This window comes from Petromyzon marinus, chromosome 53 (assembly GCF_048934315.1).
Source record: "Petromyzon marinus isolate PM22_M1 ecotype Great Lakes invasive population chromosome 53, UKy_Petmar_22M1.pri1.0, whole genome shotgun sequence".
Taxonomy (NCBI): Eukaryota; Metazoa; Chordata; class Hyperoartia; order Petromyzontiformes; family Petromyzontidae; genus Petromyzon; species Petromyzon marinus.
In genome coordinates, this window is record NC_133719.1 from 8169060 (window position 1) to 8181549 (window position 12490).

The 12490-nt window shown below is 46.6% G+C and overlaps 1 protein-coding gene across 4 annotated transcripts in view; it reads right to left on the reverse strand.

The window, feature by feature from the left end:
• The window catches only part of ERO1B (endoplasmic reticulum oxidoreductase 1 beta), a 103665-nt gene that overhangs the window by 10354 nt on the left and 80821 nt on the right, over window positions 1-12490 (reverse strand). For 2 of the 4 annotated variants that reach the window (XM_076051977.1, XM_076051980.1), the window contains exons 9-12: window positions 11209-11241; window positions 4969-4995; window positions 2231-2323; window positions 558-804 (exon numbers count right to left, since the gene is read on the reverse strand). In XM_076051977.1, coding sequence (XP_075908092.1) covers window positions 558-804; window positions 2231-2323; window positions 4969-4995; window positions 11209-11241 — 400 coding nt within the window. The remainder of the gene's footprint in view (window positions 1-557; window positions 805-2230; window positions 2324-4968; window positions 4996-11208; window positions 11242-12490) is intronic. The other 2 variants (XM_076051978.1, XM_076051979.1) reach the window with 2 other exon arrangements.

Here is a 12490-nt window from a genome sequence, read left to right on the forward strand (position 1 = left end):
TAAACGTGAGAAGCAGAATCTTGAAGTCCTCTGCTGTACTTTACTGGGAGCCAGTGCAGGGACGAAAGAACGGGAGTAAAAAAGTAATATTAAAAAAACTTTTTTTTAAAACACGCTTTAATGAAATGTACCGTACTTGTAATGGAAGAACTCCACGACTCCATGAAGTGGCCCCGAAGCTTGCCATAACGTAAGGGGACCGTGGTGATTTACAGCCAACGTCAGTTGACCGTGGACAATTAGAGCCAAGCCGAAACATAACATATAAAAAATAATGTTTTAAAATGTTTTTTTTTATGATAGAATATAGTATTGTCATCAGTATGACATAAGTATACCAAGTTTGCAGTCGATACCACATTGGGAAGTGGGAAAAAATTGAGTTACAAGATTTGAGGATACAACAATAACAACAACGACAGAGTTAATAAAAAGCGTGTCAAAAAAAAGGAACCCGTGCTTCCGCGAGCCGTGCTGGCACGGACCGCGGCACGGCCGCGGATGGCGCAAGCGGGAGAGAAAAAAAAAGAGAATAATCTGGAAGGCTCCGTACTCACTTGGCGAGCTGCAGGATCTGCAGCAGCAGCTCCTTGGTCTGGTGGTCCTCTTTGGCGTTGCCCGTGTACAGGTTGCTGCTGGGCCGCAGGAAGAAGGGCGCCACCTTGGAGATGGCGCGCAGCTCGATGAGGTAGAGGAAGTAGAGGTTGCGCAGCCAGCGCGTGCCCTGGCCCCTTGTCGTCGACGGGTCGAAGCGCTTGCGGAACTCATTGGCGTTGGGCGCCCAGTGGGCCTTGCTGTAGCCGTCTGCCGGGAGAGGATTCAAGACAAAATGACGGTCTGCGAGCCCCGGTAGCGACGGACGTTTCACAGGTGGGGCCACCAAACCGACAGGTAGTGCGCGGGCGGGAGCTTTAGCGGCTTCACCATTTCGTAAATGTGGCCGGTAACAGCGATGTGTGCGCGATGACCGTTTGAAATGAGCGCGTTATCAAATATTTTACTCCCTACAGACCATAAAAAACACGTGGCCACCACTAAGATTTTGCTACCCTAGCTGGTACCGATTTCTGCTGTGGCACGTGGACTAAAAACAGGTACTGTTTTAAACTATATATATTGAACAAGAGCCCATTACAAAAGCACGAGCGCTAGGGCGAAAGGGGTACAATTATTTCACGGACAACAAGCCCCGGTCAGGTGCCCACGGTGGAAGGAGAGGGAAGAGCGATTGGGGCTCACTGACCCCCCCCCCCCCACTAGCATAGGGGGAAACGATTGGAAACGTGGTATTTTTAGGGGAGAGGAGAGGGAAGGTGTGCAGATGTTATTTTTCTAGTTTCAAAGTGGTGATGCTCTCTCTCTATGTGTTGGTGTGAGGAGCGCCCTATTTTCACCTCCTCTCCCCAATACGATCAAGTCAGCCAATTGATGAATTCAGTCAATCTTTGTATGAGCACGTATAGACAATTACCGTGCTTGTATCGGTCTGCGCCTTCAGTCAGGCTTGTTAATCTCGTCTCGTCGTAGTCAGTCACACGTCGGTCTCTAGCTGGCAGTCCTCACGCTTGATGTAATTTTCGTCCACTCTGGTCATTGTTGACTAAAATTTTTTTTTACTCATTTCGTTCACAAAATTAACACCGTGCCATAGGCATCAAATGGAATGTGTTTTGTAATGAACGATGCCAGCTCCGTCATCTGCGTGGTGGTTATGCTGCTGCAGGTGGCCTGTATTCCGGCGCTGTGTAATTATGTAGAACTTTCACACCGTACGTAGCGAACAGAGCCAATCGAAGGTGCGATTAGCACGGCTGGTCAACCAATGTTGTGAAGCTCCCTTCCCGTGGGCGTCGAGGGGCCATACCCTGGCTGGCCAGGCCAAGCCAGTACAGCAAGTAGGAATTCCACCCGTTACATCTGTATGACATGGAGTGTTGTCCACTCGCACGCATGGATTTTCGCCGGGTCCTCCGGTTTCCTCCCACGTGTAAACACTCGTTCACTGGCCGATAACCTCCTTCACGTATAGAGGACCACAGAGCTTGGGGTGGAACTTGGCACCGGCTCAACACGTGGCTACTGCCTTACCCACTTGCGTGCGATGCCCGAGTTGTTATCACCCTTCGAGAGCGAGCGACCACTATGTGCGGCGCACGTTACAAGTCTTGAGTTATTTATCATTTATATTTGTAGCCGACCACAGCGTATAACGACGGTGAAAATAAATTACCTTCCACGAGGTACTGGGCAGACAAGTGAATGTTGATACTTGAATGGAGACCCGAGATGAGACGGTAGAACACCCTCTTCTCCAGACACAGACCTATGAACCACAGCAAATCCATCATGAGCGTGCAACGGAGGCCGTTTCAGCAGCAGCGGGAAAACGCAGGAAGTTGGGCAGAAGTCTTGAAACTTTACGCGCAGATTCGAAATTTTAGTCGGGACCTAGACGATCGTACCAATAAAACCTCTGCCTAATTTCCGCCCTCCCGACTTCGACTTTAGCAATTAGCCGAAACAAATGTCAACATTAACAAGGAGCAAACGATATTCAAAAACGGTTCCATTTTGCATTTGGATACAAAAATAATCGCAACACAAACGCCTACGCTTGCAACCGTTGTCATAGGATCCCAAGCCTCCTGAAACAACTGACATAGTTGCAGCCAAGGAGCAGAACGCATCCACAAATACGTCCACCGAGGAGATGGAGCAATGAAATCAGTTCATGCACAGGTGCTAGGTGATTACTTCTCAGAATTGCGAGAAGTCGCAGCGCCTTCAGAATGCCTTCATCCAGCAGTGGATTAAGAATGTCTCATGGTGATGAGCAACTTTCATTATAAGCTACCAGATGGTGGGAACCAATTAATGGTCATAAAGTGTACTCCGTAAAGGGTAGGCTTATTGGACTTATCAATTGGGCTGTCCACACTCAGGTTATATTTGCCATATGTTGTGATTATATCTTGCCGTGAGGAACCCTCAAAGTGCAATATCCTCTAGGCCAACAGCCATTGCATATAACCTATCAGCACAGAAAGGGTGAGTGGGGGGTTGTGGCAACAGCTGCTCTTTACACAGGGGATTGTCTCCAATGATTTCCATTAACTGGCCAGGTGATCAAACAAGTTTCGTGGGCCATCAATCCACACTGCTCCTGCCAACAGCGTGGACCTTATATACAACTACCACTTCTAGATTGCAAGTCGCAAGTCACGCACGCTGCTCAACTGGAATCTACGCGGGAAATCATCGCCCCCTTCCGTGAAAAATCGGCAGGACCCTCCTGTGTAAGAGTGATAAGACTCTGGGTGGATAAGCTAAAAAATAACAAAAACTGAAACCGGCATCTTGCATTGTTACACATTGTCAGCATTTTAAAAGCAGCACAAGCCCAGTTGAGCTCTCGGGAAGATGTTCGGTCACTCCACCCCAAGTGTTTCGTCACGTTGACCAGAATTGTCGGTCTGCGGCGACCTGTGGCACTCGTGAGCAGACATGGCTGTGGCTTCACGCAGCAGTGACCAATGCGGTGGACCCCACAAGCCCGACGAGTCATGTTAAGTCATTTGTACGTTTGGTATTCGAGCCATCCTTATACCGTGAAGGCTATCGCGACGGCGCCGCGTTCATGTCTGCAGTGGTCTCGCAGTAGAGGGCGACGTTTGCATCTTGTCCCAACTGAGTACATTTTTTTTTTAATCTTATCTCCGGGACCCTGTTATCAGTATCAAGATGGCATAATACAGGTGTTCAGATGTTAAAACATCAAATACACACCTATTATAGAGCAACAGGTCCTGTGAAAGGTACGTTTTCAAAATGTCAGATCTGAATGATGACAGTGGCAGACAGAGCCTATTTTTTTTTGTTCAAACAACACAACGGCGAAACGTAACATCCAATGCGAAGCAGACGGCGTTGCATGCGTAGGGTCGACAACGCGGCAACATTATCAAGGGGAGGCCGCAGGGTTCGAACCGCGAAACATTTGCCACAAGCGGCAAAACCACGCGAAAAGCTGGGCCGCGTCGCCGGTCTCCACGGTCCTGCCGCTCGCTTGTCGAGGTGAGGCACGCGCGAAGGGGGGGGGGAGGGTGAGCAAGAAGGGGGGGATTGTGTGGCACGGGTTTGTAAATGAATCGCAGGGCGTAAGCGCGCACCAGCACAGGACACAGCACTGGGCCTAGCCTCCTCTTCCTCCCCTCTCTCACGGTCACACCGATCGCTGCGAATTACGGTGAACATCGTGAACGAGGCTAGATAGTGTACGTTGAACTTCTTTCGCACCGTTCGTAGCCCAACCGTGCTCATCGGAGGTGCGGCGGAAGGACAACAATCCCACAGTGCTACACTGAAACTACTGCTGTATTGAGATGGTTAAATTTGTAAAAATTATTTTATTTCGTCTGAAAACCAGGACTCCGATAGAATGTAGTTATAAGTGCGATGTGTCACTTTCACATCACGTGTCAACGGAGCATTGTGGGGGTTAACTGACCATACTTCACCACGCTGGTCAGCGCAGGATGGGTCATGGCAGGCAGCAAAGACGTGGGAATAGAGAAGTGCTGCACAACAATGGGTTTTTGTTGTGCTGCTTCCTGCCAACAACCACGTAGCCACACAAATAAATATTGTAATTCCTGGTCTACAAGCTGGCACGCAATAATTCTCTATGATAGAGAAATGCATTAAAAAAATGTCATGCCTAGGCACAACAGATGGCGCACTTGTTTGAAATTCATGCCATGAATGAAGTTAGATCTGAACCACGAAACAATGCACTTGGAGAGACTTAGCTACCGATCACTAAAACCATCTATCTACCCACGAAGCCATCTAACTGCCCACAAAAACCATCCGGCTGACCCCTAATCAATCTGGTTTATATTATTTGTTCGAGAGGAGGCTCGCTCAGCCTATCCTGCCCTGGTGGCGCGCTTACAGCCCCGTCATTACCTTCGAGCCACGTGTAAAACCCCTCTCCTGCAACGGCAACACACACACACATGGGTCACGAGGTATTACGCAGGAAATTTGGCTCGTATGATACAGAAAAACGGTTTCATTACAGCTTGCTTGGCCACCGCCAGCATCATCAGCTTCTCACGCAAGCAGCGGAAAACCGATTGGAAAGGGGAAGGACGTCCGGACGAGTCGTTTCACACGCTCGTCCCTACGTCCATCGTCACCAGTCAAGCGTAGCTCCCTAAAAATGCAACGCCGCCGTGAAGGTTTTCCGGCGGTTGTGCTGCACGGCCCTCCCGACGCGTTTTCGGGGTCGTTGCCACGCGCCCGATGTTTCGCCGCGCTTCACTGGGAAGCTTCCTACGGGAATACGAATTCAGTGGGCGGCAAAACATCGGGAGGTGTCGTTGCCGACGAATAAGCGCGGTACTACCGTGAAATGTGTCGGGGTGCCATGTTAAAAATGGGACTCGCTTGAGTCAATGCTTTAATTGAAAATGTTGCCTAGAAGAAAAAAAAACGATAGTAAGAACTTTGACAGGGTCACCAAATTTAACACTGTGCGGTTTAGGAAAATAATGGTCAATACCCTCATGTAAATTGTACACGTTGCATCTCTGCTCCTACACGAGTGTGAGGAGCTATGGATATAACACTTCACTTCATTTCAAGCCAGGCATATCTTAACATTTGCTAGCCGTTGCAATAGATGCACCGAAGCGTCAGCTGCCACGACAAGTAATCAAACCCAACGCCTGTGGATCAACTCCAGGCTCGACTCTTTTTCTCCTCTGCCTACGACCGACTGGCGACTCCAGCCAGCAGCGACTGAGAAGTCCCCTACGGTGAGGCACAAGTGTCTGACTTGTGGGAGAATCTGGCCGTTGGGAGGACTGGGCCGCTCGGCCATAAAAGGGGGGAGCACCCCGACACGCTTACCAACAAAGATGGAGCAGACCATCATCAAATGAGATGGACAACGATGATGATGTCGGGAAGGCCTAATTCTCCGTGAAATGAACACACCCACCGATTCTGTACAGCCTCTTTGGGATGCCGTCGCATTTAGATGCCGTATAAATATGCATTTGAGTGATTGCGATTCCAAAAGTTTGGCTAACACGCAATAACAAATACACAAACTGCCCATCAACCCAAAACTAAAATGACACATTACAATGTATTTATCTAGAGAGTCTATATTCCAGCATGCATTTGTTTGCTCTGGACAAAAGTATTTCTAATCGGTGGAAAGGGCTGTCCAATCAATGTCTGTAGTATTTATTTACCGGCAGCTACGCATCTCCACACACGTAGTGGCATACAGTGGCACACACTCTAAGCTGCTAACGAGCCCCTCTTGATGTTCAAAACTTCCGTGTTTGAACAATTCCACATTGTGTACTACTCAACCAGTGAGAATAACTTAAAACGTGTTCACCCATGTCTAAATGTTGTTGCCATATGCAATAAAGTTTATATATGATAATCGTTTGGTATAAGTGTCAATTGGGATGGAGTGGCGGTGCAGTGGTTTTGGCGCTACACTATGAACCCGGTGACCCGAGTTCAATTCACGGCCACGGCTAACATCAGCGGCGAGTGAAAGTAGCCATGTCCCGCATCTCGCTGCAACATTCACCAACCCACACGGACCAGCGTGGTGAAGTACGGTCAACTGCGTGAATGTCACATGACTTTCTACCATCACTGGAACAAGAACTGAGACGTGTCCTTGCAGCTGTGCTGCCTGGAAGAACCTTAAGTCAGTGCAAAAATAAAAGCATATTTAATGAACGCTGTCTCCTATCTAATTTTGTTGAACTATAAACGTCCCATCAATAAATGCATATCCTAAGTACTAACGATTTGCAATGTAACTACATCATCTATTGTGCTGAGTTTTTGGCATTAATGAGTTCAATTTCTGGCTTTTTACCGACAGAATGTAATGTCTGGTTTTTACTGACAGCCTGTAGAAAATTACCAAGTAATCACACTATTTGATGACCCTGTAGAAACTCTCACATTATAAGTGCCACACTGCCTACGAGCACATCATTTAAATTACACATTTAAATTTAACAGCATATTACGTGGCATATTAAAACGTCCTCTGTTCGTCAGATTAAAACATAAATATAATCAGTCATTTAGGTACAAATATTTCTCTAAAACCAAGTCGACACAGTTATAGGTTGCAAATTCAGTCGTGACATGAAGAGAATTTTAAAAAAATGTCGACAAAGAAATCTATATTGTGCATATTAAAAATATTTTTTGTTAAAGTGACATTCAACACCAAGCATGCGTAGAGTCAAACAATTGTAATGTGGCAGGAGCATCACATTTTCAATGGCAGTGACAATCACATGGGAATTAATGATACAAGTGTGAACTATCACGTTGTATAATTTAACAGCGATGCTGAATACAATTAACGTGCCAGATATCTTTGCATGCGCAACGTGAAAAAGTACGATGGGTTCAATGTGAAAAATAACCGCACAGAATGTTGGAATCGGCTGTTTGTTATGCATTGTCGATAATTATGTAACTCATAATATAATCTATAAGAGGGGTTTTTGGGTTAGGTCGCATAAATATCTAAATGTGTCGTTAAACCCGCCACCACCTGACACAGCCAACAAGTAAGGGTTGTCACGTAAACAGAACGTGGCCAATTCGTCACTAGTACAGCACATCGGTTGTATGTTGGAGAGCCAAGCCACAACATTTACAATCCGAGTACGACGTTTCGCCAGCAATTACAACCGGCTTCGTCAGGTGACAGCCAGATTTGTGCTGACGAGCAAAGCAGCTGGAGTGAGCCCAATCTCGTCAGATGTCACAAATTCAGTAGGGCCGAGCCTACACCGTTCTTGGGATGAACCACCACCATGCAAAGCCGGTTGCTATACAGTGTGGGGGTTAAATGATGGGCAAAAAAGGGCAGTGCAGAAACATCCATTGTTGTACTGTACTTTCTACGCTCCCAGATTCATGCATCCGACCTTCACCAAGCCACACTGACTAGTGTGGTGAAGTATCGTCAAGTAATTATCATGAGCTGCACGACATGGGAATGCCCTCTTTCCAGCAGTGGATTGTTGAAAGGTTGCACTTGTACGTATGTACGCAGTACATATGCAAGTGTTATGTAGGTTATGAAATGTGTGTGGGAATGTATATCTGTGTATGTTAATGCGTAGTGACTTTGCACATGTATTACATCAAGCTCATGTTATATTAAATGAACACTAATCTGTAGCGTATACTCATTTCAAGATAAGTTGTGTAATTTATTATTTAAAATGATACAATTCTGCCACTATGGTGTTTAGATATGGCAAAACAATCTACACAGGGTTTAATGTGACCCAACAGTTAATCATAATATCGTAATTCACAATTATTACCTAAACTATGAATACCAAATTGTGGATGGCAACTGCTCAGGTCTAAGGCTCCATGAACAAAACAGCTCGTATGAAGAGATCATGCTATGACAACGCAGGTCCTGTCCATATCACTAATTCCCATTGTAATGTCACATCCACTTTCATCAGAACGCTGGCAAATCAAAGAACGAGTTGTGAATCAAAGATGTGAAACAATCAAGGACAAGAACATTGGATGAAACAAATCAAACGTCATAAACGTGAATAGACGAGTTTATTATGCTGGGCCCACGCCTGTGCGATCATTTTTGTAACTTCGTTGCAAGCAAACTGAATTGCTCGTGATGTGCAACCAGTTTGCGAGCAGTTTCGCAACCGGTTTCTTACAGCAGAGATGGCGATTGGCGATTTATGATTAGCTGTTACAATTCTAAATGCGTTAGGCATCTGTAAATTAAAAAAAAGAGCTTTATATAGCTCATCGGATTTCTCCAGTATAAACAAATATCCTGATTCTGAATGTCCTTGTTGCGCAACCACTCGCTCAAGATGCGTCGATTGCGCGGCCGATCGCTCGGGTGTGGGCCTGGCATTTAAGGGCCACACTGGGCTCCGCCAATGCTCAGCAGAGCTATCCACCAGCCTTGGTTCTACGACCAAACGTGACCCCTTGCGTGCCACCAAGCTCTGGTGCAAAACAGCAGATGGGGGGGGGGAACCCTTTCCTTACCTAGGGCCCTCTTGGATTTTACGGTAGCTACGGCAGGCGACCACACCGTAGTTGTTAATAAACTACGGCCGGGCTAGGACTGCACGTGTTCACCGTGTGTGCTCAGAACTACTTGAAAGGCAACCGTTTACTGGTAAGGTGGTAAAAAAAAAAGGTGCAACCCTGCCATTTGCTTGCTCCATGCCACTCCTGGCGGAAGGGCCTCCCACGAGAAGGAATTGTAGAAAGCCGCTGTAGAGTAGAATTTTGGACCCCCTCTTTCACGCTGGCCCTATATCTTGTTAGAGGTGGGAGTATCCACACTTTACCCAGCCAGACGTGAGACCTGCCGATTGACTCACTGCAGTGAACACATTTATATACTTCTGGGCGGACAGAAGTGGTGGGGGTCGTGGGGGGTATTAGAAACTTGCACCATGTTTCAACTGCCGTGCCGGGAAATTGAATCGAACCGGCAATCTCTAATGCAAGTCCAGTGCTCTGACCACTACACAACGGTGATGACCCTGAGGTTGAGCGCAGGTGAGAATGAAAGTGCTAATATTATAAAGTGTTTCAAGTTATAAAATATATATCTCTAGTATTAGTGTGACTGAGATGCTTGCAGTGACAGATAAATATAGCTTGCAGGCAATTTCATAGCAGTACGTGTCATGGGATTATGGGTCATATGAAATTAAGTTGTGGGCCGTGTCTGGCCTATGGGCTGTAGGTTCCCCCACCCCTGATATAGAGTTTATTACTCCTGCGTGCAGAGCGACACAGAGCACTTGGTGGACACACTTTTCTCATGATGAGTGACAAAATAGCTGTGCTGCTGGCTTTTAACGGAGCCTTCTGCTGGCCGTTGTGGTATCCCATAATGTATGAAGGGGTGCCAAGGGAGTGGAAAGGTACAAAAATACAAATACAGAAACAGATCCGACAGAGCAGAGTAGTAAATACGTGCATTAGTCGTTTCACTGATTGAAGCAATAAACCTAGTACAGCCCTCGGAAAAAATATTTTACCTTAAAAACCTTCTCACCTTGAATACATTTTAAACGTTTTCTGCTTAAAAACTAAACTTCACGCATTTACAGGGGAGGGGAAAGTGTAATCCGTTTCCGTTTAAAACTGCCACAATGCGTTAATAAGATGAACGATGGCTGCTTCTGCAATTACATCCATCTACGCTGCCCGAGCCAAATCACCAGAAGTGCACCCCAATCTCACCTGATCTCGAAAGCAGAGGAAGGTTACACTGCAGAGTTGGGTTACCGACAGGGCTAATGCACCGACTGTGCGCCTACGTCTCACGATGAAGCATTTTTTTCTAGGGCTGAACTAGAGCATTAGTGGTTAACCGTACAACACGCTCAAACACCGACGACAAAACAATTCAAGGAGGCAATGCAAAAGCAGCAGCTGGCAAAGTTCGGTTCGTGCTTAGGTCAACGATTGAAGGGAGGGGCTCGTGTCAAGCAAAGCTACCCAGATGTCCCGGATTGGCCCCGGACTGTCCCAGGTTGACAAAAGGCTATCCTCGGTGTCCCCCTCTTAAACCCTTTGCGAATCAGAATCTTGCCCCGGTCTGAAATTTTTCCGGCCTCACGCCCAACTCGTGATACGCCGAGAGGGCCAGGGCTGGCAGAGGAGTGGGCAGGGACTGTGAGAGCAATAGGCTGGGCCAACGTCAGAAACAGCAAGTCCACTGTAGGCTGGGCTAGCAGTTCGGAGTGTGCGTGGCAATGCAGAAGTAGACGGGGCTGACGGGGAGGGCCCGTGGGTGGGATCTCCATTTGTCCCCCGGTCGAGCCTCGCATAGATTTCGTAGCGTTAACTGACGAACTAGATTCCTGGATGGCCCATATTCTTTTTTATGGAAACAATTTGCTCGATTTATTGTGCTATGCTCAAACAAATCGGGCAACTATTTCATCGGCGTTCAGTGATATTACCCATTAAGTTTACCAAGTGGCACGATGTTAAGACGGTGAATGTGAACGTTTTGTCTACGACGGGGAATTAATTGCACGGAAGCCGAGTCAGCTACAGCGAGCGCATGCAGATACCACAAGTGTTAGTTTTTTTTTTTTGCCTTGCACATGCAATATTTACCACCCACAGTTAGACCCTTACCGTCATCTTCACCTGGGGAAATAAACAGGCAGCAGGCATTTAACAACTTTGTATAAAAAGTTAATACGACATAAAACGATCATTCAATGCGTTTGGCAATAACATTGTCCCAAAAGAAAAACTATACCTTAATTCTTTGTCAATAAAGTGATACCAAAATGGTCAAACAAAGATTCCCCCTTATACCCTTAACGGACTGTTGGGGCAAGTGCTGTTAGCGAGCACCTATAAAGGCCGGAACGGTACACGAGGGGGTTGGTGGCCAGCACCACGCCCGACCGCCTTTGTCTCCCTCGTGGCGATGTTTACACACCGCACTAGGTAATAATTTGAGGTCGAGTCGACCTAGGGAAGTCCCAGGATTGGTTCAGATAATCGTCACTTGTGTTGGCCGTGAGCGAAAATCGAACTTGAGTCGCCGGGTTCGTAGCACAGCGCGCTAACTGCTACACTATCGCTCCCCCATGGTCTCTCACACACATACACACATGCACGCATATGTGCTGAATTATAATACTCACTCAATAAAGTTATACAAATCTGGCCACACATACACACTCCTACTGGATGATGAGATGCAACCTCCAACTTTTCTTTCGCACGATGGCAAAAAGTGGGTTTTATTATCTGGAGAATACGGTAACAGTTGCCACTCAGGCAATGGCCCTTGTTCATGGCATCATATTTTTTATTGATGGCTCACCAACGGTTTACACTCCACATTACAGAGGTATTTTTATAAGTGTGATCCTTGCCGTCTGTGCCACAATTAACTGTCGATTGACTTTTTGCATGGGTTGAGAGCCCCACTGAGACCAAAGTCTATTTTGAAAAGACCTCGGACCAAACACAAAAGCAACAAACAAAATAATTGAAAAGAACAACACAAACCATTCAGTGGAAGCAACAATGTAAAAAAAATGCAATTAACGCAGATATAAACAAATATCTGATATCAAATATTGGGTCAGATGTGATGGTGCCATGCCATTCCTGGAATCCGGTGCTTTGGAGCCTGGAACTTTACAACTCCTAAAACCCACAGGGTCAAAAGGTGGCAGGAGAGGAAAGTGGGTTCATGAACCCATCTGTGTGCAACTTTGAGAGTCATACTCTCGTTTGTTGTGGGGTTTCTCTGGGTAATCCGGTTCAATCTGCATGCAAAACATTCCTTCTTGAAAAAGAAAGGATCTGGTCAAGTAACCTAATGCAAGACCCTCCTCCCCCTCATGAGTCTTGAGACTCATTGAGGCTTTCCTGG